Source organism: Cebus imitator, unplaced genomic scaffold, assembly GCF_001604975.1.
Source record: "Cebus imitator isolate Cc_AM_T3 unplaced genomic scaffold, Cebus_imitator-1.0 Scaffold512, whole genome shotgun sequence".
Taxonomy (NCBI): Eukaryota; Metazoa; Chordata; class Mammalia; order Primates; family Cebidae; genus Cebus; species Cebus imitator.
Window position 1 is genome coordinate 263728 of NW_016107827.1, and position 17022 is coordinate 280749.

The following is a 17022-nucleotide window of genomic DNA, read 5'->3' on the forward strand; positions in this document are numbered from 1 at the left end:
ACCCACCGCCCAGCCCCAGGGGGACCGGCGGCCCCGCCCCTACAGGTGACCCCAGGGCCCCACCTCCTTTAGGTGACTACCCCCCTCACGGCCCCTCCTCCTCCAGGTGACCCTCAGCCCCGTCCCTGCAGGTGATCGGCGGCCCGTCCTTGTAGGCGACGGAACCTCCACCTCTAGGGTACTTGGGGACCTGTCCCAGTAGGTGACTCACGGCCCCGCCCCTGGACGTGACCCGTGGCCCCGCCCTACTCGGCCCCGCCCTACTCGGCCCCGCCTGCCCTCGTGCGTCGCAGAACCGCCCCAGACGATTGCGCAGGCGCGGCTTCCACGCGCGCTGCCCTGGTGGCGTTAGTGCGGGAATGCGCAGGCGCGCGGGGCGAGAGGCTGGCAGTACGCATGCGCCGCGTCGCCGTGCGTCACTAAGCGGTTTCTTGGCGCCACTACGCGCGGGAAGATGGCGGAGCCGGTTACCAAGTCCGTGCTGTTTGTGTGTCTGGGTAAGAGGGCGCCGACTTACTCATGTTCTGACGTCCTGTCGAGGGTTTGGTCCGGCTTATGCTCTGTGGGTTGTGCCGCCGAGCTAGGAACAGTGAGGGGGAGGAGGGCAGGGACTGGGGGACCTTGGGTGTTCCAGGAGTGTTCCGCAGCGCCCCTGTTCCCCATTCGCCCAGTGCCCCTGCCCAGCCTGCCCTCTAAACCTGGGTCTCCTTGCGCCTGCCATATAGCCGAGGCTCTTGGCATCTGCAGCCACAGTCCCTCCAAGCCGAGGTTCTTTCCTTTCCATCTACTAGAATTCCTCTCGTTCGCCTCCAGTGGGCCCAGGTAGGCCTAGAGATTGTCGGACTGATGTGGTCCCTTAGGGGCCTCCTGAGTTCTATGACAGCATTGTTTTGCTTGCAGGTTTTATTAGCCCATGCTTAGATATGGATCTGAGCTAAAGGGAGATGAAGTACGGTTTCGGGTTTCTTGATTGTAAAAGCCAAACCGAGGAGACCTGGAGGTCCCTATATAATCTTGGCTCATGAAAAATGAAAGTGTATGTTATTAATGGCTCTTCAGGAACTTTCCAGCTTAAATTATTTTCACTCCTAGAATTTCAAGACATAGCTTACCTTACTTCAAATAGAATTTACTTTCCCTTTGGTTTTCAGGGATCTTCCTTTGGTGTAGCACTGCAAGGTTGTATTCCTCAGTTCCTCCACCCTGAGAGGAAGGCCTAAATTGTCTATAGTCCAGTTTCTTAAAACCTTCTGTGAGTTTGCATTTCCTGCAGTGTGAAGTTTCTGTTTATTTTTACAGACTTCCCGTTGTATCTCCTGTACCTTTTCCTGCTCACACCCTCTGGACACTGCCTTCCAGAACCTTTTGTTGCTCCCCAACCCTTTACTTGCTTACTGAGCCTTCATTGCCGGGTGCCCATTATGCATTTTGCCTGGCAAGTCTTTTTATTTTATAAAGTCAAACCCAAATATTTCCTCCTTTGCTTTCCCAGACCATGACTTGCTTCTTGTGACTCCTTAGTGACATCATTTACTATACAAATTTTTCTATAGTTATTTGGTAGTCTGTTGAAATCCCAGCTAAGTTTAATTTTCTTGAGGGCAGTAACTATGGCTTACTTTTCATTTTATTTCCAGCTTTAGGACAATATCTAAACACTGACTAGGTTTTGTAGAAGTTAATTTCTGTGAAAGAAGAATTAGAAGGCTCACCTTGTTTCACATTGGTAGTATCATTTGATTTTAAGACTCACTGAAGGCTGAATGATGAAATCAAGTTTATTAAACAGTAGTTTGGTTAAGGGTGGTTACCAAATAATAGTCCATTCCCTTGTATATTTTTGTTTGATATTGTCGATTATTCTGGTATAATGCATCACGTTTGCTGTTAATGGGGAAGTGTATCATTGCATATACAGTAGTCCCACTTTAGCTTTAGGGGATACATTCCAAGACTCCCCAGTGGATCCTGAAACCGCGGGTAGTACCAAGCCCAGCTGCCATCAGTTGGAACATGTGTCTGGCCATCAACTAAAACACGTGTTTGCTCATTTCTTCCACCCACAAATGTAATGTCGTTTCCACCTTAACTGAGCACTTACAACTGTGGTCGCAGCTTTTGCAGTTGGAGGTGAGACAGCAAAACTATCAGGAATTTCTTTTTCCTTGTTCACATTTTCATGGATAGAAGATTTGTTCGTACCATAGATCTTAGTAACCTCAGTATACGATTTTTTTTTTCTTTCCGTAAGAAGTCAAAAGCTTTCACCTTTTTACTTAAAGGTAGTGCTTATGGCTTCTCTTTGCCATATCTGAACTAGCTTCACTACTCTTATGCTTTGTGGCCATTACTAAGTAAAGTAAGGGTGACTTGAACCCAGGCACTGTGATAGCATCGCAATGGATCTGATAACCAAGAGGGCAGTAGGTGGATAGACAGCATGGATACGCTGGACAAAGGCATGATTCACTTCTAGGGCAGGACGGAATGGGATGGCATGAGAATTTTAAATTATGCTACTCAGAACAGCGCATAATTTAAAACTTAGGAATTACTTGTTTATGTAATTCTTCATTTAATATTTTCCAACTGAAGCTGACCATGGGGTAACTATGGAAAGTGAAATCTTGGAAAAGGGAGGACTACTGTATTTCAATACAATTCAGTTATTACTGTTATTTTTTTGGAACACATACTATATGTCATGCACTCGTCTAAGTGGTAGGGATATATGGAGTGGTGAACACAACAGACAAAAGTCCCAGCCTCTCGAGCTCACGTTCTCTCAGTTACCAGCAAGCACTAATTGGTGTGCTCAATTGGTTGGTGTGAAGCATTAAGAAAAATAGACTAGAAAGGCGAAATGGAGTGGAGTGCAGCTTTGAGTAGGATGGTCAGGGAAGGCCCCACCTGACAGATGACCTTTGAGTAAAGACTTGAAGGAGGTGAGGAAGCAAGCCTAGGATGTTTTGGAGAAGCATCCTGAGCCCAGAGGAAATTGGTTGATACTGGTAAAGGTTTAGAAGGGAGAATACTGGCCGTGGTCATGAACTGCAGGGGAGCCGCTGTGGCTGGTCCAGTAGCCGGATACCTTTTCTCAGCCAGGACTCCTCATCTGTACCTGAAGATTTAGCAGATAATTTGAGTGAGTGTTTTCTCAGTGCTTCCATTGTAGATGTGTAGGGAGAAGTTAATTCCTTATATACACTGGTCCTTTAGGGCAGGAGTCTGCAAACACTTTGTGTAAAGAACCAGAGTGTAAATATTTTAGATTTGCTTCAAAGGCCATACCAAAAAGGTGTAGCACAAAGCAGCCATGCATACGATGAACCCAGCTGTGTTCTAGTAGACCTTCATTTGTGGACATCAGAGTTGGATGGAACTCCATATAATTTTCACATGTCACAAGATATTCTACCTTTGGATTTTTTCCAACTACTCAACAATGTAAAATTCTTACCTCTGTGGGCTGTATACAAAGGTGGTGGACCATGGGCCAATTTTCAGATCCCTGTTTTAGGTCCAGACCTTGGGAGGCCATGTGAAATCTTGGGCTTACTATCAATAAGCATTGGAGAGTTTTAAGCAGAGGTGGGAAATGATCAAATTTAAGTTTCAAAATAAGTGTTTCAGCTGTTGTTTTGAGATTAAACTGGAGGTGGAGAATGCTGTTACTTGTTTGTTGGGTGGTGAGTAGTTGCGTTCTGAGCGGATTTGAGTGGTGAATGCCATTTTACGTGGTAGAGGACAGTAAGAATTGTATGCTTTTGAAATGTAAACATTTTATTCCTTCAAAGCATTTATTTGGACTCTTTTAAGACTGAAGTGTAGACAAACATGTTTTTCATTGGTGAAGCTAATGATGGAAAAGAACTGAGGTCCTCATTACAGCACAGTTACTAAGGGTGCTTTATATTTTTGTAAGATAGAGACTCACTAGTGAAGATGATGTAGGAGCCATGACCCAGCCAGCATGGTTGGTGGAGATAGCGTGTGCTGGGTGCTGGGTCTCACCCCCCTGCTGGGTGCTGGGTCTCTTACAGGTATAGTAGACACAGCCCTACTCTCCTAGAGGATAACTGTTGCCTTTTATGAATCTCCATCCTTGAAATGAAGATGCTGAGGAAGGGTATATAATAGGCTGCCTAATTTGGAAAAGACAAACTTGAGACTTTACAGATTGAGACATTTTTCTACAGGCATTTGAAGATGGAATGTTCAGTTTTTAGAGCTTCTTCCATAGGTTAAATCTGGAGTGCTTATAGTGTTTCACTGGTGACCAGGGTGCTCCATTTTTTCATAACACAATTTGGTGGCATCAGCTTTCAAAATCAACAGGGCAAGCTACTGCTGGACTTTAGAACATTAGATAATGCAAGTTTTCATATTGTTGTTGGAAAAAGAAGCTGTTATTTTACAGTTAATGATAATTATTTGTAAAGTTGTGGGGCTAATCTTTATTTTTAGATTCTGAGATATTAGGCATCTATTATTACTTCCTACTGTTCCAAAATAATAACTGTCTTAATTTGGAATACAATGTATGATGTTAAAAATTTTCCTAGAGTATATGGTGACGGGTAAAATAGTTACACACCCATGGGAAGCCTTTCAGTAATTAAAATGGTGCCGATGTCAAAACCTGTTTAAAAACTAAACAGAATTTAGAATGTGGAAAGGAAAAACTTCACAACACAAATTAGCATAAAGAGGGCATTCAAGGCTAATTGGTTGTTTTTCCCTTTCCAGTTTGTAGGTAAGATTTTTGACTGCTGTAGAAACCAGTCTCTGGGGAAAAAGTACATAAGATGCTTAGGTCTTGCAGTGTAGAAACTGAAGGCTGTAGTAAGGCAGTGAGCTGGTTTTCTGAACTGGGGAATTAGGTATGTTTTATCACACTAGAAAATCCTGATTGTACATGTTTAGCATAAACAGAAGATCCTAATAGTAATAAAGAGGAAACTCTTATTTAGTGCTGTCTTTTCTCACAGTTCCTCTTTTTCCTATCTATTTCCTTAATTCAGTTCCTAATGTTTGGACTTAGTATGGTGCTTTGGCATGAAAGAGACCGGAAGGCCTCAGCAGCCCCAGAAGCAAGGTCATAGAAACCATTGTTCACCTTCCCCAAGGTGTATCATAGGAACTAGAACTCCTCTACCCCAAAGCAAGCCATAAAACCTGGAAAGGTCACTCTCTCCCTTCTGCCTTCTCTTGAAGAAACCATTGCAGTGGGGTCCTGCTTCATTCCTGGGGTAGGAAACGCTGCGGGCCTGCTGGGTTTCCCTGCTCAGTTTACTCCAGTGGATCATTTCCTTTTGTCCAGTCCCATTTATATGTGGCTGTTTATCGGGCATCTAAGCATAAAAACAGTTTCCGTGGGTCTTTGGGTCTTCATTTCTGAAGACTTCCATGTCACATAAAACTTGATTAAATAAATTTGTTAGCTTTTCTCTTGTTAACCTGTCCTTTGTTACAGGAGTATCTTCCATGACCTTTATGATAGGTGAGGAAAGCTGCCACACCTTTCCACTCTGACACTGTCTTGTATTTGCTCCTTCGCACGAGCCTCTTAGAAGGTCTTTCCAATTCAGTCATATGCCCTTCTAGTATTTCCTTAGCCCTGCCAGTCATTTTGGTAAGTTGTAGGAGGGGTTTATGTTTTAAACAATGCTCTATCTTCAGGCTAGGGCACAGTGCTTGGCACATAAAGAGTGGGCATGCAAAATGTGTTTGAATAAGTTATATTACCCCTTTCCGTAGGACTTTGTTTCTCTTCATAGTGGCTACACAAAGTCCAAATCTTGGCCCAGTGTTCTCAGGCTCTCGTATACCAGCCAATCAGTTTCCCAACACTTGCTCTCTGTACCTGAAGCATCGCAGCCTTACCTACTTAGTGCCACAATCCCCTTGAGTTAAATGGCTTTCCCTTCCTCTGTCCATTAAGATCCTGATCATCCTTTAAATATCATCTCTAATCTTTTTTCTGATAAGAAATTTTCTTATCTTATTTTTTCTTTGTAGCATCGTTCTTTTTCTGTGCTACTGTAGTATATTGCTTATCAGCATTCATGTTTCTACTTTTATGATAGCCAACTGTATATCTCCTATAAGTACATTGCTTACATATGGTATATCTATTTTGAGATGAAGTCTTATGTCTTTTTCCTCTGGGTAGTAAGGAATTTGGCCCTGCCGTGGATTCTGGGAGGTAACCTTTAAATGTCTTGGAGGTTTCTAGGAGTGATGGGAGTGTCTTAGTTATTCAAGGTGGCCCCCATTATGTATGCTGATGAGATGACTCAGGGTGGGGGCTGTGAGCCATGTGTGGGAGGGGAAGGAGCCTGGATGGCCAGTGATTCAGCACCCTGTGTCTCCCTCCAAAACCCCCAGTAAAGCTGCAGAACACCAAGGCTCTGAGGAGCTGCCTGGGTTGGCAGTGCTCTTTGAATATCATCCCATGTTGATGACAGCAGGGTAAGGTGTCCCAGAGGACAGTGGAGCTACCTGTTAGGAAACCTCCCAGAATGTGCCCTGTGGGTCACTTGCTTTGGTTGGTTTTAATTTTTTATTGTTGTTGTTGCTGTTATTGTAATGAAATTGTAACGGTAAATGTTCTGCTTTGCTGAGTTTTTTTGGAGTAATGGTAGGGAATTATCAACCTGAGAGAGTTCTTGGGAGCCTGGATGTCTCACTTGCTGGTCTGAAGTAAGGGTGGCCCTGGTGTCAGACGCGGTCTGGAGAGTGGTGTCCCTGACCTTGGCTGCTGATGCCTGGATCTGTATCCTCTGGACTCAGGGATTTCTGCACGTGATTGCTCAGTAAATGTTGGTGTTGAATTGCTGTTTATGCTTAAATGCATGTTTGTGTATTGTTTTCTGTAACAATATTCATCCTTATTTGTGATATACTTGAAAATACATATGGTTGACCCTTGAACAATAGGGGTTTGAACTTGGAGGGATTGATTCGAGGGATATTTTTAATCAGGCGTGGATGGAAAATACCATATTCTCTGAAGGAGAAACCCATCTATATAGAGGGCCGACTTCCTATACTTGGGCTCCAGATCAAACAGGAGCCAGCTATGGGACCTGCGTTTGCACATTTTGTTATAGTGGGTAGGGGTGGGAGGGTGTCCTGAACCAGCTCCCTGTGTCTAGTGAGGGACATACCACTGTATTTTAATTTTGTTCTGTTATTTCATTTTAAAATAAGCCGGTTACAACACACTTTATTTTCATGGCTCACTCCTGGATCATTAGTAGCAACTCTTTAAACAATAATTTTGGCTAAAATTGTTTTTTTTAGATATGTTTGTCATCTATTTATACTTGGCCGGTTGGTGTCACATCACTGAACTTGGGCCTGATGGGCTGTTCTTCAGGAGGGACTACCCTCCTGTGGACAAAGGTGTCAAAGGATAGTGTCGGCCTTTGTTTTTCCTGAGGGATAGCATGGTCCCTGCGTGTCAGGTGTGTGAAAAAGGGGAGTTGGCATGTCCCCTTCCATCCAACCTAACCCTCTGTCACCCCTTTTTTTTTAAAGGTAACATTTGTCGATCACCCATTGCAGAAGCAGTTTTCAGGAAACTTGTAACTGATCAAAACATCTCAGTGAACGTAAGTACCATTCATTATCTTAAAGAGACCAACCTTAACTCCTGGGCAGGAAATTGCCAAAAAAAAAAATTCCATGTTTCTTCCCCTGCAGTGGAGGGTAGACAGCGCGGCGACTTCCGGGTATGAGATAGGGAACCCCCCTGACTACCGAGGGCAGAACTGCATGAAGAGGCACGGCATTCCCATGAGCCACGTTGCCCGGCAGGTACCGTCCTTGGACTTGAAGTTGTGTGTTTTGTGTTTCAGTGGGTCATTGACAGTGGTGCTGTTTCTGACTGGAACGTGGGCCGGTCCCCAGACCCAAGAGCTGTGAGCTGCCTAAGAAATCATGGCATTCACACAGCCCATAAAGCAAGACAGGTAGACAAGCTCTTGTTCAATTTCTAATATGTAGAGTCCAGTAACTTGATAAGTAGTGAAAAAGATTAACCAGACTTATCTAGTAATGAATGTGTTTATTTAGGGTAAGTTTAACCAGCTACAGTGTCCATTTTGTTTCACTTCTGGTTGCACAGTATTGAAAGACTTGCATGATTTTGGAATTTACCTATTAAAATGTACATGAAAGCCAGCTAATTTATAATGAGAGAGCCTGACTGTGAGCTGGGGCTAAGCAGTGCTCTGTGTTCTGTTCCTTCCTGCATAATTTTTACTAAACATTTAGGCCATAGTAATTATACTGCCTGTATTACGAGTTTGTTGCTAGAATTAAGTTATATGCAAAAACATTTTTTCAACTGTGAAGTGCCTTGGTAGCATAGGGTAATACCAACAACATTATTGACACATAATTACACTCAAGTTTGCAGTCTAATAAAGTCACAACCAAATTCTGCAATTTCAAATGAAGATAACCTTGTATGTATATTATAAATTAGAAGCTGAAGTTGATTTTCTAAGAGTTCTTTATTTAAATGAAGTACTCTAGGACTACTGACCTTTTCTGAAATGGAATTCTCATTGGTCAGGCGATTAAACATTTTTATACAATTTGTCCATCCTAATCTCTTCAGGCTTTTGCTTACCTTGCCAGTTTCTACTGGCCATTGTTGAAAATAGATTTATGTGAAGCAGTCTTTCAGAATTATGCGTGCTTATACTTGCAAGTTTTATGTTTTTTGTTGTTTTTTTTTTTTTCTGAGGCGGAGTTTCACTCATGTTACCCAGGCTGGAGTGCAATGGCGCAATCTCGGCTCACCGCAACCTCCGCCTCCTGGGTTCAGGCAATTCTCCTGCCTCAGCCTCCTGAGTAGCTGGGACTACAGGCACGCGCCACCATGCCCAGCTAATTTTTTGTATTTTTAGTAGAGACGGGGTTTCACCATGTTGACCAGGATGGTCTCGATCTCTTGACCTCGTGATCCACCCGCCTCGGCCTCCCAAAGTGCTGGGATTACAGGCTTGAGCCACCGCGCCCGGCCAAGTTTTATGTTTTTAAAGTCAGATTTTTTTTATACACTAAGTATATAATAAGAGTGTATGCAAATCAAGTATTTTAAATACATATTAGAAACTTTTTTTGAAGAACAGTTTTAATTTCGAGTTTTGGAATCAGTATTTGCATGTGTTTTTTGCTTTTCCTTTTTCTTTTAAGAAAATTTTAAGGTATGTTTTATGAGTTAGTATCACATCAGAGCTTTGTCATGTTTACAAGTTCTTTTCCTTTACCAGTGTCACAATTTATGTGATGATTATTGTACATTTCTTAAAATCTCAATTTTCTCAGTGTCTTAATGAAATATTTTTAGGGTGCCTATTTCGTTTTAACTCCTACAGTCAGTCTTTTAGAGTACATGAGCTTTCTGCCCAGGTAGTTCAAAGGAGACTTTTTTTTTTTTACTTTATTATACATTATTTTATCTTTTCAGTAAACTGCATTGATTTGTGTACACAGATTGTGAGTACAACCCTGACGTCCCATAGCAGCCCTCTCCCTACTCCTTCAGAGGTCCCCACAAAAAAATTTGTTCTACTTTTTAACTTCACAGAAGTGGAATTATAGTACATACTGTTGTCTGTCAGCTTTTTTTTTTTTTCTTGTGAGAATCTCTGTGTTGATTGTAGCAATATGATTGTCATTGCTGGATACTGTATCATTTCTCAGTTGGTCCGTTCTACTCTTAGTGGGGGTCTGGGTGGTTTCTAGTTTGGGGCTACTGCAGATAGTGCTGCTGTGGGTCACGGTGCACACCTGTGTGTGGTTCTGTTGGAGTCACGCCCAGCAGACACAGTGTAGCCGGGTGCACAGCCTCATAAAATACATTGGGGATGTTCCCTCTTTTTTTCTCTAAAAAAGTGATTGAAGATTGATAGTATTTCTGCTTATCGTTTGAAAAATTAATCTAATGGGTTGTCTTTTTGTTGTCTGTTATTTCCTCTGGCAGTGTTTCAGTTTTTCTTTCGGTATTTAGTTTTCAGTAGTTTCGGTGTGGTAGGCCAGATACGATCCTGAAGTTGTGGCTTGATGTTTTTCATCAATTTTGGAAAATCCCCGGTTGTTATCTTTTCATATTGTACTTTTCTTTCTCCTTTCTCCTGAGATTCGCCTAACGTGTATAGTGAACATATATGTCTTATACTGTTTTATTTTTTATCCTTTTTACTCTTCTTCAGTCTGACATTTTCTGCTGACCTGTTTTCTGATATATGAGTCTTTCTGCTGTTTTCAAACATAAAGATTGTCTGTTATTTACTTAATTCTTTAAGTTTTGTTCTTTTTTCTTTTTGTAGATTCTAGTTTTCTGGTGAAATTCTATATCATGCTCTATGTTTTCTTGAACATACTCTCATAGCTGCTTCATATACAGTGGCAGATCTCATTACGGACTGTTCGTGAGTCTGCTTTCCTTTTCTGTTTTTTTTCCTCTGTTTTGTTGTTTATCTTTGTTTGCGCTGCTCTAACAGTACCTGAGACTGGATAATTTCCAACAAACAGGGATTTATTTCTTAGAGTTGGGTTGTGAAGTCAAAGTCAAGGGGCTCAAGGGGCTGCGAGGTCCTTCTTGCTGCATCATCCTGTGGGAGAAAGTGGAGGAGTCAAGAGAGTGCCCCAGAGTGGGCAAGAGCAAGAGCTAGAAAAACAGGAGAGGGACACAGGAGAGAGAAAGGATCCATCACTGTCAGGAGCCCACTCCCAAGACAGTGGCATTAATCTTAAAGGTCCTGCCTCTCACTGCCGTTGCACTGGGGGTGAAGTTTCCAACACAGAAACTTTGGGGGGCACATCCAAACCATAACATAAAGAGTTAAAGAGTTCTGCTACTGAGTCATTTGAGATCCCTGTTCTGAGGCCTCGTCAGTGCCCAGTTTTAGCGGGAAGAGAAGTGGCAGGTGGCAGGAGTCTGCAGATTGGGGCCTGTACCTTTTTTGTGAAGTGTTTATTGGAACACAGCCAGACTTTTTAGTTCACCTGTAGTGTGTGGCTGCTTTTATGCTAGAGCAGCAGAGCTAGAGAGCCTGTGTGGCCCACAAAGCCTGATTGTCACTGGAGCACTCTGATGGTTTTGGAGGGGCTTTGGTGATTTATATGGGGTTTCTAGTTGTTTTTCATAGTAGGAATGATTTGCCACAAGCTGGTTCATTTACAGTTGCAAGTGGAAATCCACTACTGTGTATTTGTTACTTAAATTATAGCTGTTTCTTTTCTTTCTCAATTATTGTAACATCTAAAAATCATGTAACAGTTACTGTCTTTTTTTTTTTTTTTTAATGGAAAACTTACAATTAGTCCAGAATTTAGAACGAGTTTAGTATTAAATCCTAGAGCGTTTCTCACGTAACTTAATTTGGAGAAATAACATAACACTGTCCAGGCATGGTGGGCCACACTCACAATCCTAGTAACACTTTGGGAGGCTCAACATTGCTTGAGCCTGAGAGGTCAAGACCAGCCGGGACACCATAGTGAGACCCATCTCTATGAAAAAAAAGTTAAAAAATTAGCTGGGTGCTGTAACATGTGCCTGTAGTCTTAGCTATTTGGGAGGCCAAGGTAGGACGATGGCTTGAACTCAAGAGATTGAGACTGCAGTGAGCCGTGATCTTGCCACCACACTCCAGTCTTGGTGACAGAGTGAGACCTTTTCTCTAAAAACAAAAAAGAGAAAAAAGTCAGTATGACACTCATTCTAGATTTTGAAATAAGTGAGTGTCATGGGAGTGTTGACAAAGTACAGCCCATTCTGTGATTGGAAGTGCATACTAAATCCAAAGCTTCTCATTGTTTAAAAGAACAAGTTTATTAGGAAACTTAAACTTTCCACCTTTGTTCTGCAGTAGGTATGTTTCTGTTCTTTCTTATTCTGCATTTATTTATAGTAGTCGAAATTCACAAAACAATTTTTTCATTTATATTTTAAGTAGGCGTATTTATAGATTATGTCAGAAAACAATGATAAGCTTTCAGGTTATAATCAGTAGAAACACTGAGTGGCATTCTCTTCTGTGTCAGGTTTAAATTATGGATCTTCGATCAGAATAAAGGATTATCGGTTACTACTCCTGTGTTTCTTTCTTAGTGAGCACCTCTGACCACCCTAACACTCCTCCTCCTCCCTGCCCCGAAGCTGTCTGTACCGCCTCTCTGCTTTCTTCCCTCCAAGGCATCTGTGCCTCCTGCGTGTGGAAGGGCAGTGCCACAGGACAGGCTCTGTCCGCTTGGCTTGGTGTTTGTCACTGGGGCCCAGGACGTTCAGTGCTTGTGCAAGAAAAATGAGTAATGAAGGGGTTAAATATGTGACATTTCAGTACTTCGACTGTATTATACATTGTTAGTAAGGAATTGAAGCTGATGTGTAAACATTGTGTCTACACATTATACTATTGTATGATTCTTTTATGGAACTTCATAATACAAAATTTCTTTGCAGTACAATTTTGGGAACTAGGTTAACTCTATTTTAACTGAAAAGTACCCTCAAAATTATTTAATTAGATAGTGAGTAACAAGCACAAATACAGCAGTTTTTTTTTTTTCTTTTAGTACTGCTTTGCATCCTCTAGGCTTGAATGGTATAAATATAAATACTGTATTTTGACTTCTTTATTCAATTTTAGATTACCAAAGAAGATTTTGCCACATTTGATTATATACTATGTATGGATGAAAGCAATCTGAGGTAATCCTGTTTCTGAAGAATGTTTCTGTTTAACTCTCAATTCAGTAGTAGGCCAAGTAATTTCTTTTCCAAATTTACTTTTTCTATTATTTTAAAGTTTTTAATAGTCAGTGATGGTCTCTATTTATTTAGAACAGCAAAAAATTTAGTAATCTAAAATTGTCTCATAGGTATTTAAAAGGAGATACACCTTAGAAAAGGAAAGTCCAGTTATTAATAGCATGATTTGATCTGAGAACTAGCTTGGCTGTGATAGTTTTGTATCAGGCACATTGCTGTGCATGAGAACAAGTTTGTTGTTATGTCCCCAAGTTCACACAGCTAGTGTGTGGATGTGGTGGGATTCAAGCCTAGGTGCAGTGAAACAGGGCCCTGCCATATGCACCCGCCCCAGTCCCCTGCTTATGGCGCCATGAGGAACTAATCATGATTTACTGTAAGTCCAAGATTCTAACTTGCATCGCCACTTATTCATAAATACTAAATGTTTTTGATGAAGATAAACTATGCTTTTAATTACTTTTGTACAATTGAACACATAGGGATGCAATAGTTTTTATTTTTTTATTAATTAGGCCTTTTATTAAAATGCATGCATTTTTATATTTCTATTTTTCAGTCCTTACTCTGTTCTCATTGTTTTCCCTGACACCATAGCTTATAGGTATCGTTAAAAAAAAACCTTGTTAGAAGACTCCATGTGCCTTGACTGGTACTGAGCACCGTGTTTATTTGTGTGGGGCAAGCGGAACTCCTGCAGCCTCACGTTTGCTTGTGCCCTTCTCTCCCTGGAAGCTCCTCCTTGCTGCTTGGGCCATTTGGCTCCTATTTGCCCCTCATGGGTCAACTGAAATTCATTTCTTTATAGAGGTATTCCGCTGCCCTGTCAGTAGGCCAGATTGTGCATTAGACTTAGGTGTGCCCTCAGTTCTCTTCCTGCACCTACTCTTGAGCTGTAAAAGTTCGTGCACCGGAGAAAGTTCATGCACCGGAGCACTTGGCTGTTCCGTTCCCACGTAAAGCACATGCCTGACTCATCGACTCATCTGTCGCAGGTGCTCAGTTGAAATTTGTTAAATTAATGGAGGCGCTTAGTTAAGTTTGCCTTTTTCTTTTGTAGCAATGTGAAAGCTAAAGGTGGAAGTCTAGAGTGAAGCTGAGTTTTCAGCTTGGGCAGAGGCTTGAGGAATAAAAGAAGGAAGAGTAATTAAGGAATGGGTCATGCTGCAGGAAGTGCTGTGTCAAGACACCTGAGGATGGAATTGGTAGCCCTTTGTTTTGGGGCTGGCTCATGTGTTTTAGGTCCCTATCACCTTTGTTTCTTCTCTGAAACTTGGTTGATTGTCTCAAAACGTATTTTGTGGGAGAAAATATAATTACTGAATATTTTGTGTAACAAAATCAGTAAGAATAAGCTGCTGTTGCAAGCTCTCTTGCCTAGAGAGAGGGCGGTGGCATACAGCTGTAGAAAGGGCCGCACAGGCCTGCCGTGTGTTCTGCTTCATTTCAAATCAGGTCACTCTGTCTTGATTTTGATATGGACGTTTCCTAAGACCCTAACAGATGTCCCTGTTTAACTTGAAACCATAGATTAGAAAACTAAGTTCATGTTTCAATTTTACAGAGATTTGAATAGAAAAAGTAATCAAGTTAAAACCTGCAAAGCTAAAATTGAACTACTTGGGAGCTATGATCCACAAAAACAACTTATTATTGAAGATCCTTATTATGTAAGTACAGTTTATGTTTTATAGTATGAAGACCCAACACGTCTATATTCTGCCACATTAAATAACAGATTAGACTGTCTTAAGGATGTTTTTGTTATTCAGGTTTTGCCATTTTCTTCTCTTTCCTGTCCATTTAGGGGAATGACTCTGACTTTGAGGCGGTGTACCAGCAGTGTGTCAGGTGCTGCACAGCGTTCTTGGAGAAGGCCCACTGAGGCAGGTTTGTGCCCTGCTGCAGCCAGCCTGACTAGACCCCACCCTGAGGCCCTGCGTTTCCCAGTCAGTGTGTAATAATGTTCCAGAGCCCAAAGCCCCAGCTCTTTGTTCAGTTGACTTAACTGTTTCTTACCTTACAAAATAATTCTAGGTGGAAATCAGTTGTGATTGGCAGAAGAATAAATAAAAACCTTTGACTCAGACAGTTTATGGGGTATATAAAGCATTCTTAGACTAGTTGAACATCTCACTTTGCCCCAATTACAAAAATAGTTGAACAAACAACATAAAATACAATGAAGGAAAACCCCACTTGAAGGTCCAGGTCAACATCTAAGCCCATTGAGACTTAGATCATCGAGTCTACCTCCTCGGTAGGTTTGTGTGGATGGCCTGATGGAGGGCAGGTGCCCTCTGCTCCCCTGCGCTACCTCTCTCTTCCCTAGGGCCTTTTATGTATTCACAGTAGCCCCTCCGTAGGAGCTCACAGTATAGAAGTGTTTTAATTTATACACACCCATAGTGCATACTTGTATATTGAAAAGATAGAGAAGACAGAAAGATGTATGGAATCAGTCATTAGCACCTTTAATACTTCTTGATTTTGTCGAGTTTACTTCATGAGGAGGTCAGCTCATTTGCTCCCATCTGAACCACTTTGCCTCTGAAACTTAATTCCATCCAGAAAGAAGGACACTTGTATGCTAGTCTATCTGTGGTCAGTTAGACTAGCTGAGGAATACGACTTTTATATGCACGCATAACCCAAATGTCCAATATAAATTGGCTTATTTTTAAAAATAATTTTAAAAATTGGGAAAAGTTTTATTTGGCATGCATAAATATTGATTGTTAAGTATTATTCTAAATGTATAGGCAGATACAAGTAATTTCTGTGTATTTTGAGTTAATGTCAAAATCATACGAATATTTCAAAATAAACGGGATTTATAAAAATACAGCCAGAGATATGAATCTGGTGTCTGCCTGATTTTTATTGACAAGGAAGCATTTGAAAACGTATTTTCCTTTTTATATGATCTGTGATGTTATGTGTGCATATTTATCTTCAGGATGAGGATAAATGATGAAAATAAGCACATTGCTGCCCCATATAATAATGTCTGGTTTCTGAAAGAAGGTTGAGGTCCTGCAGCTGGAAAACCCCCTTGCCCAACACCATCCTCTAAAAACGTTGCCCCATGCTGAGCCCTCCTGTGCAGTACGCACAGCTGCCTGGCCAGGACTGGACCTCAGTATCCTGAGGGTCCCATGCAGTGCTGGGGAGAGGAGACACGTTTGATCCCTGACTCACTCGTGCCTGGAGGATGAACTGCTGCCAGATGAAAGTGAGTAGTTTCCCCATGGTGCCACGTGGAAGTGCCAGGCTGTCTTCACAGGAAGAAAGCTCGAAAACCCAGTGAGTCTTGCTCTTGTTGGAATTACTTAGACATGCAGAAATCTTAGGGGATTATGAGTAGAGTGGATATTTGAATGTGATATCCTTAAAAAGTTGGCAAGAAAAGGTCAAGTAATTAGCTATAATTAGAAAACAGGATTACATAACATCACTTCAGAAGTTATACCCTGTTCTCTTCATTCAGTAATTGCTTTTAATAATCTCAAACTCAAAATTTCGTACTCTTCTTTTATGTTTGTAAATAAAATCCTACAGTTTTTCTTAAATGTTAATCTATATAAAATACAGATCCCCAAACAAATCCTAGCACTCTTGACTTCTTGATGGCTGTTCCCAGATAATACTGTGCCGACAAGGGCATTGAACAGAGAAACCCATTGCTTTGCTGAATGCAGCTTCTTACATGGGATCTGGTTAGATTTGTTTAAAGTAAGTCTACATGTAAAATTTTGACACTGCTTAGACTAAGCTTCCTCTTAGTTTAGCATTTTCATGATTACAAAATCGCTTGGGAAATAATGGATACAACCTTGTTTGGAATATCTCCCAGCAAATCAGGGCCTATCTTAAGAAATTATGTCACCAATATATAGTAGCCTCTACTTTAAAAAATACTAATTATCCCTTACAGAAATTCTCAGGCTTCAAGTTTCATTTATTTATGCCTTTTATATTCTGTGACCTTTTGCCAGTGTAATGATCTCTCAGTAAATCTGTAAAACATGAATTCCCAACAATAAACTCATTAGAGAGGTAGAGAGTCACTCTGAAGACTATTCATTATAACAAACACTTCATTTATTACTTGTGTTTATTTACAGTATTTACATATTGCACAATAGCTGGAATACTATTTTACATTTATTATACAAAGGACCAACAAAATTAGCCTGGATATGTCCACAGACTTACACTCCACT

At 41.3% G+C, this 17022-nt stretch overlaps 1 protein-coding gene and 1 long non-coding RNA gene across 4 annotated transcripts; both read left to right on the forward strand.

Annotated features, from left to right (window-relative positions):
- The first annotated feature begins 380 nt into the window (after positions 1 to 380).
- Positions 381 to 16403, forward strand: ACP1 (acid phosphatase 1). 3 transcript variants are annotated; one of them, XM_017514034.2, is made up of 6 exons: positions 386 to 497; positions 7546 to 7619; positions 7866 to 7979; positions 12675 to 12736; positions 14361 to 14466; positions 14604 to 14890. In XM_017514034.2, exons 1-6 carry the CDS (start codon positions 455 to 457, stop codon positions 14679 to 14681), a joined length of 477 nt encoding a protein of 158 aa, XP_017369523.1. In that variant the 5' UTR covers positions 386 to 454; the 3' UTR covers positions 14682 to 14890. The 3 variants fall into 3 exon arrangements, 2 of the variants coding, with proteins under 2 accessions (XP_017369523.1, XP_017369522.1); XM_017514033.2 differs by lacking the exon at positions 7866 to 7979 and adding an exon at positions 7711 to 7824 and having other exon boundaries at positions 387 to 497; positions 14604 to 16403; XR_001820466.2 differs by lacking the exon at positions 14604 to 14890 and having other exon boundaries at positions 381 to 497; positions 7711 to 7979; positions 14361 to 14434.
- On the forward strand, positions 7986 to 11372 carry LOC108292895. The gene is made up of 2 exons (XR_001820468.2): positions 7986 to 8725; positions 9044 to 11372. It is a non-coding gene; the product is annotated as an uncharacterized LOC108292895 (long non-coding RNA).
- Positions 16404 to 17022: the final 619 nt, after the last annotated feature.